Source organism: Physeter macrocephalus, chromosome 14, assembly GCF_002837175.3.
Source record: "Physeter macrocephalus isolate SW-GA chromosome 14, ASM283717v5, whole genome shotgun sequence".
Lineage (NCBI taxonomy): Eukaryota > Metazoa > Chordata > Mammalia > Artiodactyla > Physeteridae > Physeter > Physeter macrocephalus.
In genome coordinates, this window is record NC_041227.1 from 88,832,594 (window position 1) to 88,851,562 (window position 18,969).

General features: G+C 40.5%; 1 protein-coding gene across 3 annotated transcripts in view; it reads right to left on the reverse strand.

The window, feature by feature from the left end:
- NDEL1 (nudE neurodevelopment protein 1 like 1) overlaps positions 1-18,969 on the reverse strand; it is a 69,849-nt gene that overhangs the window by 14,509 nt on the left and 36,371 nt on the right. Inside the window, exons 4-8 of one of the 3 annotated variants that reach the window (XM_055089862.1) lie at positions 17,802-17,950; positions 15,714-15,850; positions 11,093-11,266; positions 5,896-5,987; positions 997-1,148 (exon numbers count right to left, since the gene is read on the reverse strand). In XM_055089862.1, coding sequence (XP_054945837.1) covers positions 997-1,148; positions 5,896-5,987; positions 11,093-11,266; positions 15,714-15,850; positions 17,802-17,950 — 704 coding nt within the window. Of the gene's footprint in view, positions 1-449; positions 1,149-5,895; positions 5,988-11,092; positions 11,267-15,713; positions 15,851-17,801; positions 17,951-18,969 lie in introns of those variants that run through there. The other 2 variants (XM_055089860.1, XM_055089861.1) reach the window with 2 other exon arrangements.

Below are 18,969 nucleotides of genomic sequence, written 5' to 3' on the forward strand. Positions count from 1 at the left end.
GTCCCCGGTGGCGCAGTGGTTAAGAATCCGCCTGCCAATGCAGGGGACACGGGTTCGAGCCCTGGTCCGGGAAGATCCCACGTGCCGCGGAGCAACTAAGCCCATGCGCCACAACTACTGAGCCTGCGCTCTAGAGCCCGCGAGACACAACTACTGGAGCCCGCATGCCTAGAGCTTGTGCTCCGCAACAAGAGAAGCCACCGCAGTGAGAAGCCCGCGCACCGCAACCAAGAGTAGCCCCCGCTCGCCGCAGCTAGAGCAAGCCCACGCGCAGCAACGAAGACCCAACACAGCCAAAAATTAATTAATTAATTAAAATAAAGTATCCCATAAGTTTTTAAAAGTATACAGCAGATGCATAAAAATACGATTTTACATACTAGGAATAACTATAAGGATGCAAAAACAGTGTGAAAATGGAAAACACTTTTTACTTTATATACTCTGTACCAACTGACATATTTTTTGTATTAAGGATGTACCACTGCTTTAATCGTACAACAATTTTTTTGAATTCTTAATTCCCCAAAAAACATCTTCACATCATACAAAACTTGTATCTCCTAAACTGTACTTGATCCAGTGGTTTTGTATTTTTCTAAAATCTTCAGACAGAAGGTTCGTTGAAGAGCTCACACATACACGATCATCACGTTCTCTTCTACTCTTAACAAATATTTGCCGAGAAAGTCTACCAGCCTGCAAGCGCCCTGAGCACGAGGACCGCACCCTAGTCACCTTTAATCCCCAGAGCCGAACACAGATGCCTTTCAAGAGTCTGCTTCCCAGGACAGAAGTTTCAGAGTCAGGGTTCCCAGGGCAACAGACTCCATGGGGACTAGAAGACAACAGACTTCATGTCCCCTCAGATCTCAATGATAACGCTTCAGGTAGGTTTATCAAACTGAGTTTATCTTTTCAAAGTTCAACAAGCTCAATTAATTATGGGCAACTTCGCTACCCAAAAAATTAACGTTTAGAATTTCCAAGACTTACCCTTTGTCGAAGAAAGACGTGTGCCCTGATCGAGAGAACTTCGTGCCGTTGCTATTCATCACCCCACAGTTAACATTCCCTGAAATATAGGATTTTCGTGATGCTTGGTCCTTTGCAAAATTCCTGCAAGCTGCTAATTTGGATTCTAAAGCCTACAAAAGGAAGAAGGAATGAGTTGGTTGTCAAAACAGTAGCTGCACATAAAAATTTGCATTTCAAACCATTTCTATTTCAAGACTCAAATCTTACTCTCTCAGTTGATAATGATGGCTGTTTAAGCCATATCAATCACCTTTCTAATAGAAAGAGGGAATATTTATGCTGACTCCCTTTCTAATGAACTCAGAATATATACTTCTCTCAGTGTTACCGAGGGATACAGATATAATCCTCACCTTACAACTAAGAAAAATGTGGCACAGTATACAGAGATGGATCCCAGGTCTCTTGGCTCTATCCACTGTTTCTTTCTAAGTTGTGGACTGTTAGTTGGCTAGTTGGGTGTGTGCATGTGTGTGTTTTGGGAGCAAGCATTTTAAAGAATGCAAAAACATCACTTGAAAATTTTTTTAAAGCAGCCAGTTCTTTCTTTAGGGCTTCAGGTTAGTCGTTTCTACTGTTTCAGAATGGATAAGTTCATTTACAACACCTCACATGAAGTTAAATGCTATTCTACTTCTGAGAGCACACTGTAAACGTCTAATACCCTTCGTCTATAATTAAATAATTCACCTGAAAATGACACCAGCCCGTTAGCATTTACCTCTAAACTGAGTGCCTGCTTAGCACCTGTCACAACACCTGGTCAGTGCCAGGCTCTACAAACCAACAGATGACATGAAGAGAACAGAAGTTTCTCACCAATTTCCATCGCTCACAAATATCACCAACTCCCCCTTTCCCGAAAACACTTTACCAAATCAAACCCCTCTCCCCGAAAAAAAAAAAAGACAAAAAATAGACCAATCCTATTATCCATGACACTAAGGAATGTGGAAAACATAGATAAATTAAACCCACAGGGACTTCCCTGGTGGCGCAGTGGTTAAGAATCTGCCTGCCAATGCAGGGGACGTGGGTTTGAGCCCTAGTCAGGGAAGATCCCACATGCCGAGGAGCAACTAAGCCCGTGCACCACAACTACTGAGCCCACGAGCCACAACTACTGAAGCCCATGTGCCTAGAGCCTGTGCTCCACAAAAAGAGAAGCCACCGCAATGAGAAGCCCACGCACCACAATGAGAAGCCCGCGCACCGCAACGAAGAGTAGCCCCCGTCACCGCAACTAGAGAAAGCCCGCACACAGCAACGAAGGCCCAACGCAGCCAAAATTAAATACATAAAATAAAAAAATTTATTTAAAAAAAATTAAATCCACAGATAACATATTCCACTCTGAGAACCCTCCCCCCATAATTTCAACAACAGCTATTAAGACAGAGCAACAAAAACAGACTGAAACTTCTTTCTCTTCTCCTTTCTTAAAACAAAAGTATCATGACCTAGTAAAATAACAACAAAAGAAGGAAGAGAGGTAGTGACCTTGTAGGACAAGCTCTGAATAAGCATTTTTTCAGCATCTTATTAAACAGGCACATACACAATAAAAATTGAGAGCCATTAATTTCCTATATTCAAGACACTCATTTATTTGTTCTGATATTTGCTGAGAATCTATCATATAACAGGTACAACTTGTGTCTGAGGTGTCGGTGAGGCAGCCTAATGCAAGCACTGGGTCTGGCACTCAAAAACAGTGGCCCAGAAATCAAGATTTAGACCATATCCACACCACGCAGGAGGTGAACGTGTGGTTGTGAAGAAGATCAGAAAGGTAAGGACAGAACTCTGAGCAAAATCAACACCGAAAGGTGGGCAGCTGAAGACCCAACAAGATGACAAGCAGGAACGGGCAGGAAGGCAAGCAGACGTGACACAGCGACACAGCATCAGGAACGCAGAGCAAAGAAGGCCATTTCACAAAAAATAAGTCAGTGTTGAATGTTTCAAGTAAAATTAGGACACAACAGCATCTCCTGGATTTGACAGCACTGAGATCATCAGTGAGCAATTTGAGTGGAGTGAGCAGGAAACAGAGCCCAGACTAGGCTATCTGGGGAGTGTGTAGGCCATCAAAATGCTAACAGTAAATGGAGACATGCTTTCAAAAACTTGGCTGGGAAGGGAAAAGAGAAACAGAATGACAGCTAAAGAGAGACGTAGGGTAAAAGGAAAGAATAGCTGCTTTTATTTTTGCTTTTAAGGTTTAAAAAGTGTATAATATGTAATACATAAATATTAGATATAAAGTATAAATAGTAGACATAAAGTATACATATATAATACATTATACATAAATACTGCATATAAATATTAAAACATATAGTAGAAGTCTGAAGATACAGGAGACATAAAGATGAGAAGGCTGGAAGGAACGAGATCCAAAGCACAGAGGGACAAAATTAGCCATGAGAGGAATGTGATACTTTTACCACTGAGATAAAACGGAAGAACAGCCACAGAGGTAATAATAGGAGAGTACTAAAATAAGGTTAAGAGAGGAAAACAAAGTTTAAATAGATGGCCTTGATTTCTCACTGAAGAGGATGCAAGAGCGGGAATGGGGCTTCCAGGTGAAGTCAGTGGACAAAGCAGTGTGAAGAAGTAGAAAATGAAATATTCATAAAAGTAAGCAGGGGCTGGAGGATAACAGCAGACCAAAAACTCTAACGACACCTTAAAAGACAAACTGTCAGCTGAATGTGTAAACAATGCAAGGACTCTAAGTTCAACTTCCGTGCACCATTTCTAAATAAATTACTTAAGGTACTAAAGCAAAACAGGGAACAAAGATGACAACATGGGGTCCAGGAACAGGCAGAACTAACCCAAGAGTATAATGAAGAGAAATTCAAGGCTGACAGCAGTGCAGCAGCCCTAGAAGCATATCAGAGCACTCAGTAAATAAGAAGCCGGAAGATACAAGATATAGCAAAGAAAGTGTATGTTTCTTCCCTCCACAAGAAAACAAAGGTAATCAGAAATGCTAAGACCCATGATAACAAAAATATCCAATGATACACAAATTATATATGCATACAAAGGCTGAATGTAATTTTAAAAAATAAAAATGGTTGAATTCGTTGAAATGACAGGATTTTAGAAGCTTTTTTCTTTTTATTTATTTTATTGTGATCTTGTAAAAATTGTTTTGCAGTGAAAATAAAAAAGATGGCCAATTAAAAAAATGTTAAGAAAAAGACATACATGTCCATGTCAACTGTGATACAAATATGAAAAAACCTAACATGGTTTTGAGTAGATAATAGGTAAAGAACAAAATGCTTGAAACACCTGTTGAGCAGCACAAGTAAAACAGCCCTAGAACCCAGCTCCTCCTCTATGATTATTCAGTAAATAATACACATGTAGGCATAATATTTTAGGTGCTATTGACTAATTTTCAGAACCAACCAATGGAGAGCTCAAGAAGGGACAGAGACACACACACACAACAGGGAGCTGAGATACAGTCTAATAAATTCAGAAACATAGGTTTAAGCATGTTATTTAAAGTTATAAAAATAACCAACAGAAGAACAAAAAATAAAAAATTAGGAGGATGTAAATTAAATTCCTCACCTTTTTGCTTAAATTGTTAAGATACTGAAAAGCAAGCACATTACTTCAAGTTATAGGTTACAACAAATAGGTTAAACTAATACAACGCAACTCTTAAGACAGCTAGGTTAAAGAAATTATGTTAGGAGTAAGGGAAGATTACTCTATGTACTGTATGAATGATTTGTGCACATTACTTTTTATAGTAACTTTAAAATGCAGATTTAGAATTAATCTCACGGTCAAACAATAATTTTATGAGCCAGAAAAGGTAACAATAGGACCTCCTATCTTGGCCTCCCATTTCTTCTTTATGTAAAGTATAATACAATTTCTGCTTTTTTCAGAAAGAGTCACACACACAAAAAAATAAGTGAAGGGGCGGTGAATAGTGGGAAGTTTCGGGGGTAGATTATTGAGAAGAGAAATAAAAGTCACTGAGAGAAACAGGAAAGAAAACTGACTAATGCTAGAAATGCTAACTTTACAGTGGCTTAAAAATCCACAAGGTCATATAACTGTTTCCTGTGATCTGGATAAAGGAAAGAAATCCAGTTCCTTGACTGATCCAGGCTGCAGGTCTCCTCCATGGCCAAAGAGCCCATGAGTCAACAGTGGCAAAGTAAGCGATCGTGGATCACAGATGAGTAGGAACAAAGTGAAAGCAAGAGATAACCGAAAAATCAAAACAAGAGTACTGCTCTCGATAAGGTCAAAGAGTAGGTATTACACAGAGTAAAAAACTGAATAAGCACAAAACCAAGTTTAATATTCCAAAAGCCGAAATGTTCTGGAATGCAAGGTTAGAGCCACGGAGACAGCACTGGAGTTGAGGGGGCCAAGCAGCAGTAAGACGTGTATGACTAAGAGCAGAAATTCGTGTCACGAGCCAATGCGAAAGTCCTATGAAGAAAAAGCCCGGGGATGACCAGGAGGACAGCAGGCAGAGCAAAGAAAAGGATCAGAGGGCGGTATAAGACACACAGCCTTAGAGGAAGTAGGAGGAATCACGATGTTTTAGAAACAGCCAGGGGGAACATGAAGAAGGCCCAGTGGGAACTTGGGAGCTAAGCGCAGGGACCTTCTGCAGAGGCACTGGCAAGGCTGAGCCCTGGAGGTGTTCACAGTCTCAGCTGGTCACTGGATGCTCTTGCATCTCAGCTTAATTACAGACTTTACCACAGGAAGGTATCCTTTTTTCTTCCCTCACTACAAATTAAGAAATAATTCATTACCTTGGCAGCTGAAACAACTAGTGATAAATAATTAAAGGCTTACCCCTACTTTCCGTAAGAGGTCCCCCACGATGTTTAGTGCTGATATCCTAGCTGAAGGAGTCAGTGGACTGGTACCAAAACCGTTTGGTATAGCTAGAGAAAGATAAAAGGTGAGTGATGACTCTTGCAGTTCCCTTTACATTTGGGTTTTGATATTACAAAGCAGTATACGCTCAATGAAAAATCAATATAGTATTCCAAACTGTGGATAAAGTATGAAGTGGAGATACCACAAATATCTCCATTAGATGTTTAGATTATATCCAATTTTTCATCATTATAAACAATGCTAAAAGGACATATACCCTTAAAACATCTAGACAAGCATTTCTGGAGGAGAGCTTCCTAAAAGTAGAACTGCTGAGTCAGAGGATATGCCCATATTTTCACCTTAATATCCTGCCAAAATGTTCTCTAGGTTGTGTCAATATCAGCAGTCTGAATGGTAATGCCCTCAATAGCATTAGACATCTTTTTTTCCTGCCAATTTGATAGTCACTTTGTTTTAATTTTTGTTTGCCTAATCAAAGAGTCATTTGAATCTTTTTTTCTGGAAGTCATCTGTTTAAACTCTGCACTTTTTTCTACTGGGTTGTCTTTAATCAATTTGCAAGGGCACTATACACTATAGATATTCACCTTTTCTCTTATATACGTTGTACTTCCCCAGTGTGACATTTATCCCTTAAACTTTGTGGTTTGGGGGGGAGCCTTGGGCTGCCTCACTGCAACATAATAAAACTGTTCCCCAGGGGCTTCCCTGGTGGCGCAGTGGTTGAGAATCTGCCTGCCAATGCAGGGGACACGGGTTCGAGCCCTGGTCTGGGAAGATCCCACATGCTGTGGAGCAACTAGGCCCGTGAGTCACAATTACTGAGCCTGCGTGTCTGGAGCCTGTGCTCCGGAACAAGAGAGGCCGCGATAGTGAGAGGCCTGCGCACCACAATGAAGAGTGGCCCCCGCTTGCCGCAACTACAGAAAGCCCTCGCACAGAAACGAAGACCCAACACAGCCATAAATAAATAAACAAATAAATTAAAAAAAACAAAACAAAACTGTTCCCCACATTTTCTCCTAATGTTTTTCTAAAAAACTTTTTACCACTTAGATTAGTAAACTCATCAAAATATCTAAATTTTTCCCCTCCAAATGGATATCTAATTGTCGTAATACCATTTAGTGAAAAAGACTTATCTCATCTGAAATGGCACTAAAACCACACAGTGAATTCTCTATACATTTCAAGTTCCATTAAATTATTTGTCTATTCTACCAGAAATATGCTGCTTTAGTTATTATAGTGTTAAAATATATTTCCTAAAGGGCAAAGTCTCTTCTTATTACTAACCTCCTATTTCAAACTTTTATTGACTATTCTTGCACATTTACTCTTCCAGAGTAACTTTATTAAAAATAAAGTTTTCTGGGCTTCCCTGGTGGCGCGGTGGTTGCGCGTCCGCCTGCCGATGCAGGGGAACCGGGTTCACGCCCCGGTCTGGGAGAATCCCACGTGCCGCGGAACGGCTGGGCCCGTGGGCCATGGCCGCTGGGCCTGCGCGTCCGGAGCCTGTGCTCCGCAACGGGAGAGGCCGCAGCAGAGGGAGGCCCGCATACCACAAAAAAAATAAATAAATAAATAAAAATTTAAAAATAAAGTTTTCTTTTTAATTTTTATTTTATATTTGGCTGCATTGGATCTTCACTGCTGCGCGTGGGCTTTTCTCTGGTTGTGGGGAGCGGGGGCTACTCTTCGTTGCGGTGCGCAGGCTTCTCATTGCGGTGGCTTCTCTTGTTGTGGAGCACGGGCTCTAGGCACATGGGCTCAGTAGTTGTGGCTCGTGGGCTCTAGAGCGCAGGCTCAGTCGTTCTGGCGCACGGGCTTAGTTGCCCCGCATCATGTGGGATCTTCCCGGACCAGGGCTCGAACCCGTGTCCCCTGTGTTGGCAGGCGGATTCTTAACCACTGCACCACCAGGGGAGCCCCAGAGTAACTTTTTTTTTTTTTTTTTTTTTTTTTTGTGGTACGCGGGCCTCTCACTACTGTGGCCTCTCCCGCTGCGGAGCGCAAGCCCATCCCCAGAGTAACTTTAAAATCAACTTCACAACTTTAAAAATCCTATTAGGATTTTTATTAGAAATTTAAACTACTGATTGATTTGGGGAAAACGGATATTGCAACTAAATTAAGTCTTCCTATTCTGAATCATGGTATTTAACATGATATTTTTTCACATCTTCTTTCACGCCCAAAGGTTTTCAGTCATGCACATTTCTTCAATTAATTGTTGAGATATTAAAGCATGGCGGTTAAGAGCTCTGGAGCTAAACTGCTAGATACACATCCATCTCTGCCGTTAACTGTGTGACCTTAAGTAACCAAATGTGAAAGGGGCTAATAATAGGGCACGAATACGTGTCCCCTGCATCGGCAGGCGGACTCTCAACCACTGTGCCACCAGGGAAGCCCATCCCCAGAGTAACTTTAAAATCAACTTCACAACTTTAAAAATCCTATTAGGATTTTTATTAGAAATTTAAACTATTGATTGATTTGGGGAAAACGGATATTGCAACTAAATTAAGTCTTCCTGTTCTGAATCATGGTATTTAACATGATATTTTTTCACATCTTCTTTCACGCCCAAAGGTTTTCAGTCATGCACATTTCTTCAATTAATTGTTGAGATATTAAAGCATGGCGGTTAAGAGCTCTGGAGCTAAACTGCTAGATACACATCCATCTCTGCCGTTAACTGTGTGACCTTAAGTAACCAAATGTGAAAGGGGCTAATAATAGCACTTAAATCATAAAGTTGTTAAGTTTAAATTCATTAATAAATTTTGTTTTTTGGCCATGCCTCGCAGCAGGCAGGGTCTTAATTCCCTGACCAGGGATTGAACCCACGGCCCCTGCAGTGGAAGTGCAGAGTCCTAACCACTGGACTGCCAGGGAAGTCCCAAAATTCATTAATAAATTTTTTAAATGCAGAGCACATAGTAAGTGCTCAATAAATGTTACTATTATTTTTATCTGCTTTCTACAGAGTTGTAATCAGCAGGTAAAATGCTTTTGTTGCTGCTGCTGCTACCCTTGTCCTCTAGAATACAATCGCATTGAAGGTAGCAACTTAGTCTTATTAGACCACTATCCTCCCCCCATCCTGAGTAATACATGACATAACAGGTGCTCAATGTGATACAAATAAACTGCTATACTTCTCTTGGCAGAAATTTCTGGATCTTGTTTTTCCCTATTCCCCTCGAATTTTATATCTTAGGTATTATTAAATCTGTACTTTGATGGTAAGTTGTCTTGAGTGCTTTTTGGAAACTGCATTTTATCAATAAAACACAATTAGAGCTAGACCACTTCGTAGAGATCAGCTCTTCAATCTTGCAGACCACTTCGTAGAGATCAGCTCTTCAATCTTGCCACTGATTTCTCTAACCTCTGGCTTCTCACTGTGTCTGTGCAGACTTTCTTGTCATGAAACGGCAGCTTTTAGGTCAATGAAAGCTCATGCTATCAGTTCCAATCGAAAACTGTGTCTGTCTGGACACATACTGCCGCCTTAGGGTTGACATTACCGTAACTGGGCCAGAGCAAGCTCTAGGTCCTGCTAACACCCCCTGGAGGCTCCAGACTACTCTGATTAGTGCTCAACTAAAGAATTTTCAGAATTTATCTGCATAATTCTAATTAGTAACATAAAAGCAAAGCTTTGTTAATTCTCAAATGCTAGTAATTCTAAGGTCCTCGAATACACAAGCAGCCATTCCGAAAAACGAGAGCTTCTGATGACTGCTGTAATCTATATACTTCCTGCTCTGTATTCTCAGCAGCAGAGTCAGCACATACCAGTACAATCAATAACGTAACTATAGAGAATTTTCACATACCTTACCTCACCTCATAAAAAGACGAAGATAGGGTGAATTATCTATTCAAGGGCTCCTGAGCACTTGCAATGAGGCCAACGCAATTAGAAACTCAATTATAAATTTTAACTCATTTAAATTAATAAAAATTTAAAATTTAAATAGTCATATTGGAGTAGCTACTGTAGTGGGCAGCACAAATATGGAGTGCACTAACCGCCCAGACAGAAACCTTCTCGTATCACTCTGAAAGATAAAGTTCTATATTTTTTTTTAAAAAGTGTGAAGAAAGACAGCTTCCACTGGGGGAGAAGAAACTATGGGGGGGTGTGGAAGTAGCTGAAATATGATCTCCAAGCTGCAAAAACTAAATAAATCTCAATTGAGAGCTTCAGGGTTCCATTCTCAACGTTCCATCTAGTGGCTACTAAATCGTTTTTCTGCTTACCTGGATTTAAAAAAAACACCCTGACTGATGGCAAAAGGCATATTCTTTCTGTACTATTCATCAGTTACTCTGAACATCACCTATGAAAATGGCAGCTACTGAGGCATGTTATAGAATGGACATGTCCACCCAAGCCAATCTTAGACAAGTCTGAATGGTAACTCAGTGAGTCTCTGTACTTTCTGTGTATAAAGCCTTCTAGTCTCCCATGATATGTCAAGTGGCCAAAGAAATAAAACTGCACTTAAATACAATCTCAAACACAACACCATAAAGCAACTATACTCAAATAAAACATTTTTTTAAAAAATACGATCCCAAAACTTGTGTGTAACAAGGTGACACAAAAAAGCACACACAATAGAAAATAATTCAAAGTGTTAACAAGAGTTGACTTTGAGCACTAAGATTGCAGATGGATTTTATTTTTTCTCGTTTTTAAATTTTTCTACATTAACATGTATTACTGCTATAGTCAAAAAATAAACTTCCCTTAAAAACTTTTATTAAAATTTCAATTTATTAAGCTACTCTTGTCTTAAATGTAGCCCTCATCTCACTGTTTCCTACTAATGAGTTGGCCTAGGAGAACAATGCCTTCTGCTTCACACAGTGCTAGATTTAACCAACTTTTAAACTGAAATGATTGCTTAGGGACTTCCCTGGTGGTCCAGTGGTTAAGACTCCGTGCTTCCAATGCAGGGGGCATGGGTTCGATCCCTGGTTGGGGAACTAAGATCCCACATGCCACACAGCATGGCCAAAAAAAAAATTAAAATGATCACTTAGATCTTAGCAACACCTGCTTCACCAGCAAAGCCTCTTAAGTGGATAATCAACCACAGGTTCAAAAAGAAAAGACACTACAAACCTTTTGGTGAAGGAAAACTGTTCTCTGTGCCTTTGCCAACAGGAGTAGCTGGCAAAGAAAGTGATGCTTGGACAGCAGAATCCATCTTTTCACAGTCTAGAGTTGGAGAACTGGGAGCCGACTTTCTAGTTACTTCCTGCTGTCTCTCCCGAACAGCTAGTTCTTGTCTTAAATCTGTAAAATGTTGCAAAAGTAGTAATATTCACTAGAGGAAGCAAATACATCAAGCAAAGTCGCATCTGAAATGGCATAAAGACACTCTTCCTAAATTACTACTTCTCAAAAATGAATTTCCTATTTAACAATTTTTATTTCCAGGGGAATAAAAATGATAACAACCCTACTGTCTACATGATCATTTAGACTTTAAAAATGCTATAAACTTAACAGAACAATTATTTATGCCTATATGAAAAAATAGGGCAGAGTCCAAAGCAGAACTCACAGTGAACATATATGACACAAAAATAAATATTCTTTACCAACTCATTTGCATTTATTTTGAAAAGATGATGTAGTCTGGGGATTATTACAAAATCAATGAAGTGCATTTTTGTCATTTTAAATGGGTTGGCTTTTTTTTTTTTTTTTTTTTTTTACTAACTATCCTATGAAATACTTTGTTTTAGAAAGGAAGTAGTCAAAATAGTTGCAAATTGTTTTCTTGTTTTGAAATATTGAATTTTTAACCCAAAATTAATGTTTTCTTTTCCAGTTATACAACTGACCTACAGAATACTTGCTTACATTAAAAAAAAAGATACAAAGTTACCATACTCCTGGGCATATATGAAAAAGAATTCAAAGTAGGACACCGAGATATTTGCACACCCATGTTCATTATGGACACGTGATAAGTGAAATAAGCCAGTCACAAAGAGATAAATACTGTATGATTTCACTTGTATGAGGTATCTAGAGTGCAGTAGTCCCTCCCTTATCTGAGGAACATATCTTCTAAGACCTTCAGAGGATGATTTACATCCACTGAGCGTGATGGTGCAAAATTTCATCCTGCTACTCAGAACAGCACATAATTTAAAACTTATGAATTGTTGATTTCTGGAATTCTCCACTTAATATTTTCAGACTGCAACTGACCATGGGTTACTGAAACCACGGAAAGCTAAATCTCAGATAAGGGGGGACTACTGTAGTCATACCTAACAACAGTTAAGTAGAACTGCAGGGCTTCCCTGGTGGCACAGTGGTTAAGAATCTGCCTGCCAATGCAGGGGACACGGGTTCAAGACCTGGCCCAGGAAGATCCCACATGCCACGGAGCAACTAAGCCCATGTGCCACAACTACTGAGCCTGCGCTCTAGAGCCCGTGAGCCACAACTACTGAGCCTGCACACCACAACTACTGAAGCCCGCGCACCTAGAGCCCATGCTCCGCAACGAGAAGCCACCACAATGAGAAGCCCGCGCACTGCATGGAAGAGTAGCCCCCACTCGCCACAACTAGAGAAAGCCCGCGTGCAGCAACGAAGATCCAAGGCTGCCAAAAATAAAAATAAAAAAATAAATTTATTTTTAAAAAAAGAGAGAGAAAGTAAAACTGCAGTTGCCAGGGGCTGGGGAAGGGAAAAATGGGAATTTTTTTTTTTTACTAACTATCCTATGAAATACTTTGTTTTAGAAAGGAAGTAGTCAAAATAGTTGCAAATTGTTTTCTTGTTTTGAAATATTGAATTTTTAACCCAAAATTAATGTTTTCTTTTCCAGTTATACAACTGACCTACAGAATACTTGCTTACATTAAAAAAAAAGATACAAAGTTACCATACTCCTGGGTATATATGAAAAAGAATTCAAAGTAGGACACCGAGATATTTGCACACCCATGTTCATTATGGACACGTGATAAGTGAAATAAGCCAGTCACAAAGAGATAAATACTGTATGATTTCACTTGTATGAGGTATCTAGAGTGCAGTAGTCCCTCCCTTATCTGAGGAACATATCTTCTAAGACCTTCAGAGGATGATTTACATCCACTGAGCGTGATGGTGCAAAATTTCATCCTGCTACTCAGAACAGCACATAATTTAAAACTTATGAATTGTTGATTTCTGGAATTCTCCACTTAATATTTTCAGACTGCAACTGACCATGGGTTACTGAAACCACGGAAAGCTAAATCTCAGATAAGGGGGGACTACTGTAGTCATACCTAACAACAGTTAAGTAGAACTGCAGGGCTTCCCTGGTGGCACAGTGGTTAAGAATCTGCCTGCCAATGCAGGGGACACGGGTTCAAGACCTGGCCCAGGAAGATCCCACATGCCACGGAGCAACTAAGCCCATGTGCCACAACTACTGAGCCTGCGCTCTAGAGCCCGTGAGCCACAACTACTGAGCCTGCACACCACAACTACTGAAGCCCGCGCACCTAGAGCCCATGCTCCGCAACGAGAAGCCACCACAATGAGAAGCCCGCGCACTGCATGGAAGAGTAGCCCCCACTCGCCACAACTAGAGAAAGCCCGCGTGCAGCAACGAAGATCCAAGGCTGCCAAAAATAAAAATAAAAAAATAAATTTATTTTTAAAAAAAGAGAGAGAAAGTAAAACTGCAGTTGCCAGGGGCTGGGGAAGGGAAAAATGGGAATTTTTTGTTCAATAGGCAAAGAGCTTCAATTCTGCAACATGAAAAAGTTCTAGAGATCTACAAAACAATGTGAACATAGTTTAACATTACTGAACTGTACCCTTAGAAACAATGTGAACATAGTTTAACGTTACTGAACTGTACCCTTAGAAATGGGTAAGATGGTAAATTTTACGTTACGTGGTTTTTTTTGTTTGTTTGTTTGTTTGTTTTGCGGTACGCGGGCCTCTCACTGTTGTGGCCTCTCCCGTTGCGGAGCACAGGCTCCAGATGCGCAGGCCCAGCAGCCATGGCTCACGGGCCCAGCCGCTCCGTGGCATGTGGGATCTTCCCAGACTGGGGCACGAAGCCGTGCCCCCTGCATCGGCAGGCGGACTCTCAACCACTGCGCCACCAGGGAAGCCCACGTGTTTTTTTTTTTAAACCAGAATTGTAAACTTAAAAATAAATAGGATAGAGTTAATATTTTAAACATTACATAAATTATGAGGAGTTCTTCAGATGAATAAACCCTCCCCCAAAAAAGGAAAAGTCATGAAAAAACAATTTTTAGAAGAGCCAATAAACATTAGCAAAAAGTTTTCACAAGTAGTAACCAAAGAGCTACAAATTAAAAACAATGTGATATCAATTTTCAACTTTCAAACAGATTTTTAAACAATTTTAGGGACTTCCCTGGTGGCGCAGTGGTTGGGAGTCCACCTGACGGTGCTGGGGACACGGGTTCGGGCCCAGGTCCGGGAAGATCCCACATGCCACGGAGCAGGTAGGCCCGTGCGCCGCAACTACTGAGCCTGCACTCTAGAGCCCGTCACCCACAACTGCTGAGGCCCGCATGCCTAGAGCCCGTGCTCCGCCGCGAGAGAGGCCACCGCAGTGAGAAGCCCTTGTGCCGCAACGGAGAGTGGCCCCCGCTTGTCGCAATTGGAGGGAGCCCACATGCAGCAACAAAGACCCAGCGCAGCCAAAAATAAATAGATAAATAAATAATTTTTAAAAAATAATAATATTAAAATGTTTTTATTATTCACAATACTAGTAAACATTATGAGAAGGACACTCAGTCACCGCCAGAGTGTAAAGTTACCAACTTTCTAAAAAGTAATTTAGCAGCATCCATTACAACCATTAAAGATATTTATATCCTTTGCCACTTCTAAGAATCTAAGGAAATCAAAGATACTCCCCAATATTATGTACAAGGACACTATTTACAGCACTATTTACAGCAAAAAATTAACCACCAATAAAGGATCCATCAAAAAAAATCATATATAATAGAATATTATACATTTTTAAAAACCTGTTTCAAAAGATTTTTTTTAATGGCATGGATTACATTCACTATATTAAAGGATAGAAAAATATATACATGCATATATAACGTGGTTCCAATTATATAAAGGATAAAAATATACAGGTATGTTTACGTATAGTCACAGGGAAGAGTGGAAAGAAACACACCAAACTCTTGGTGGGTTCTCTCAAGATAAAGGGATTGACAGAGACTTTTAGTTTCTTCTTTACAATATTCTACATTCTAACATGCATGAAAGAAAAAAAGAGGGAGGGAAGGAGAATTTTAAAAGAAAGTATATATTCTCTATATGTATAATATGTATACAGCAATATGTACACATATGTAATGCTAATATGTGCATGACAAAATTATTTAGGACAAGCAAAAAGGAAAAAATCCTAATAAACCAAGCCGTATATATGCACAGTGGTCGTGGTTAAGGCTTTGGGAAACAGACCAGGGTTTGAATCCCTACTGATAACTCAAACTCTCTGTGCCTCAGTTTTCTGACCTGTAAAATGGGGATAATAATACCTACCTCCTAGAGTTCATGATGTAGATATTGAATAAACAGATTTAAAGTACTTAGCATAGTGTTTGACAAAAGCATATAAATGTGTAGCTTTAAAAAGTTGATCCTAAAGCTAGCTTAGCACTCTGGCTCAGGGACAGTAAGGTAATAAATATTCTTAAAGTATAAATTTTACCTCTTGCTTCATCCTTTAACCTCTGTACAGAGACCAACAAAGATTCCTTTTCATCAAGTTCACTTTCTAAAAATGCATTTCGTTCAATGGCTTGATTTAGCCTTTGTTCAAAGTCTTCCAGCGAAACTATTGTTGCCCTAAAAAAAAAAAAAAAAAAAAAAAAAAAAAATTAGAGTCCATGAATTAAATAAATAACATGCAAATAGCTACTACAAAAGGAAACTGTCAGTTTATCTCATGCCATTTCCTGACCTAGAAAGCCTGGCCCAGTTAAAAGAGAATGATCTCACCCCCTTCTGACCTCTGGTGCATTTAGTGTCTCTACTATCATTTGGGGCCATTCGATGTATTCTTTTCTCCTAAATTCCCATCTAAATTCCTTCAAGTTTCTTAAAGGAAGCCTACTTATCATACAATTTATATCTCCCCATTGGACTTTAAACATGAATCAATGAAGTTTACATATTTTCAGGAAGAAAACTTTTCAATAGTTTTAGAGTATGTTAAGAATTAACTAAGAATTAGTTTAAAGCGCGGTCCCAGGTCCCACTCTACTTACTTTCTTCCTACCAAGCTTTTCTTCTTCCTGCATTTCTCATCTTATTTATTCAGCAAACACTGACAGGTACCTGCTATGTGCCCTCTACACACTCTGTGCTACAGAAATAAAATTTCCTCACCTCAAGTTAGAACCCTCAGTGCCAGGGGTCCCCGGCAGGCGGTGAGCGGCGGGACAGCGAGCGAAGCTCCATCTACCGCTCCCCATCGCTCGCATTACCGCCTGAGCCCCCCCCACTCCACCCCCACCCACCCCAGTCCCTGTCTGTGGAAAAACTGTCTCCCACGGAACCGGTCCCTGGTGCCAAAAAGGCTGGGGACCACTGCTCAATGCCATGTCCAATTTCACCACCTCCTGTCAACTGTCAAAATGCCTCTCAATTCCATTTGCTCTCCTCCAATCTTCTGCCCTTGGCTTAATTCTTCATCCATCACCTGGATAACTCCTCAATGGTCTTCGCATCTCCTCCTCCCTACTTTCAATTCCTCAGTATTATCTTCCCAAAGCAGAATTTGATAATACTCCTTTGTTTAAAAATTCTTAAGGAGCACCTCTTTGCCTACAGAATGACTTGCAAACACAGCCGAGCACAAGGTTCTCCACAACCTGGCTCCAAACATCTTCCAGTCTCATCTTGTTCAGCCATACAGTCTTTACACACTTCAGTCAAAGTGAAATATTAATACCTCACACACTTTCCTGCCTCTCTGCCTTCGCATCTCTCTCTTCACCGGTTAACATCTACTCCTCCTTGCAGACTCGGCTTCCCCAGTTACCACAGAGTACTTTAGCTGTGCCCTTCTCTATGCCCTGGAGCAGGCTGTACATGCCTCATACTCACGTGGATTGTCCCTATCTGTCACACCCGAGGGCAGTGGCTAGCTTATCTTTGTATCCTCAACTCTAGCATCATGCCAAGCATTTAAGTGTCACCCAGATACTACGGAAAGGAATATCAGACAATAATTGTAAAGTAATAGGAATTAAGTTTGGAATGGTTAAGAAACAACTAATTATAGATATATGCAATCTTGGCAAAGTAATGGCAAGCCACTATAGGCTGTTCAGCAAAATCATAATAAAAGCATTATTTTGAGACAATTCATTGGTCAGTATTAAAACAGAAGAGAATAAAAAGCAGTGAAAATTTAAAGACAGATCAGCTAGGAATTAACTGCAGGATTCAGGTATAAGATGTGAGGACCTTCAAGAAGTGTGGTAGTACTGAGAACATACAGGGAAGATGGAGGAATGAATGAGACATGTTTTAAAGAAAAACCAACAGGATCAAGAATGGTACCTGAAAGAAGAAGGAAAAAGGAAAAACAGAAAGAAAAGCCTGGAAGGGCACTATCTGGGGAGATAAGGAATTTTGCTAAGTTTCAATGTGACGAGTTACAGGTGACATGAAATACCAAAAGGAAATGTTCTGGAACTAAGATCTAGGTGACAGGTTGAGCCTAAAACCAAACTTCAATCGCTGACCGCCAGCTTTGGTCATTCTAACAAAATGCACGTCGCTCACTTGCCTTTTTGCTCGCTCCAGGTCATCGTTGGCCTGCTCCAGCTCTCTCACATACTTGTGTAGCTGCTCCTTAATGGCCCGAGTCTGACTTAAATCATCTTCTAATACTGAGACCTGCTTGTAGCTCTGTGCATACTGATGCTCCAGTTTCTCCTGAAGGTGTGGGTACAGGAAGGAAAGCATGTGTCATTAACATATAGTTTTCTTTAATGAAGGATGTAACCCAAGTAAGGGGTGGGATGGGGGCAGGTGGGATCCAAGAAATTCACCCACAATCTGAGTTGATGGTACCCGTCTCTCCTTTTTACACTATTTAAAAACAATAATTCATTCCAAGTGTATTATAATTTTATATTTCATATAAAATTAGTCAATCATTCTCCTCTCAAAGAAATCTAATAATGTTCTCTTTGAAAAGAGGTAAAATAGTGAAACCGTTGCCTTAAAAACCTCATCTTGGTGGGGGAACCTCCGGGTTCTTAGGCTGAATGCAGCCCAGGGTAAGCACAAAGATGTTGACCGACAAGAGTTCAGATTCCCTATACCTCACCTTCCCCAAATCTACCCCACTGCCCAGACACAGGAACACCCCAAGCATCTGGCTTAGGCATGTGAGGAAGAGCAGCAAAAAGGGGTTAATCTTTCACTCCTGAAAATTCCTTGTTAGAAGGGAATTTTTAAAAACTAAACTCCAAAACTAAAGGGACTACGAACCATAATGAAATAAATGTGTATTTCATACAAATATAATTTTAAAGTGCCACACAATGAGGTACCTCTGTCAAGACAAATAATCAGGCAGCTTTTGAAAATTATAGGAACTACAACGTAATATTATAGCTAGGAACATTATAGCTAAAAAACTGACAGCTACAGTTTCCAAGTGAACTCCTGAACTCTAAACCACCTTTCCCTTGGTTCCATGAAAGCAAACAGTTTTTGTCAAAAATTCACTTTAGGCCTTTTTACATTTTTATGTTGCCTGCTGCTCTTAAGCTCCACCTAAAAGAATGTATTTCTCGGGGCTTCCCTGGTGGCGCGGTGGTTGCGCGTCCGCCTGCCGATGCAGGGGAACCGGGTTCGCGCCCCGGTCTGGGAGGATCCCACGTGCCGCGGAGCGGCTGGGCCCGTGGGCCATGGCCGCTGAGCCTGCGCGTCCGGAGCCTGTGCTC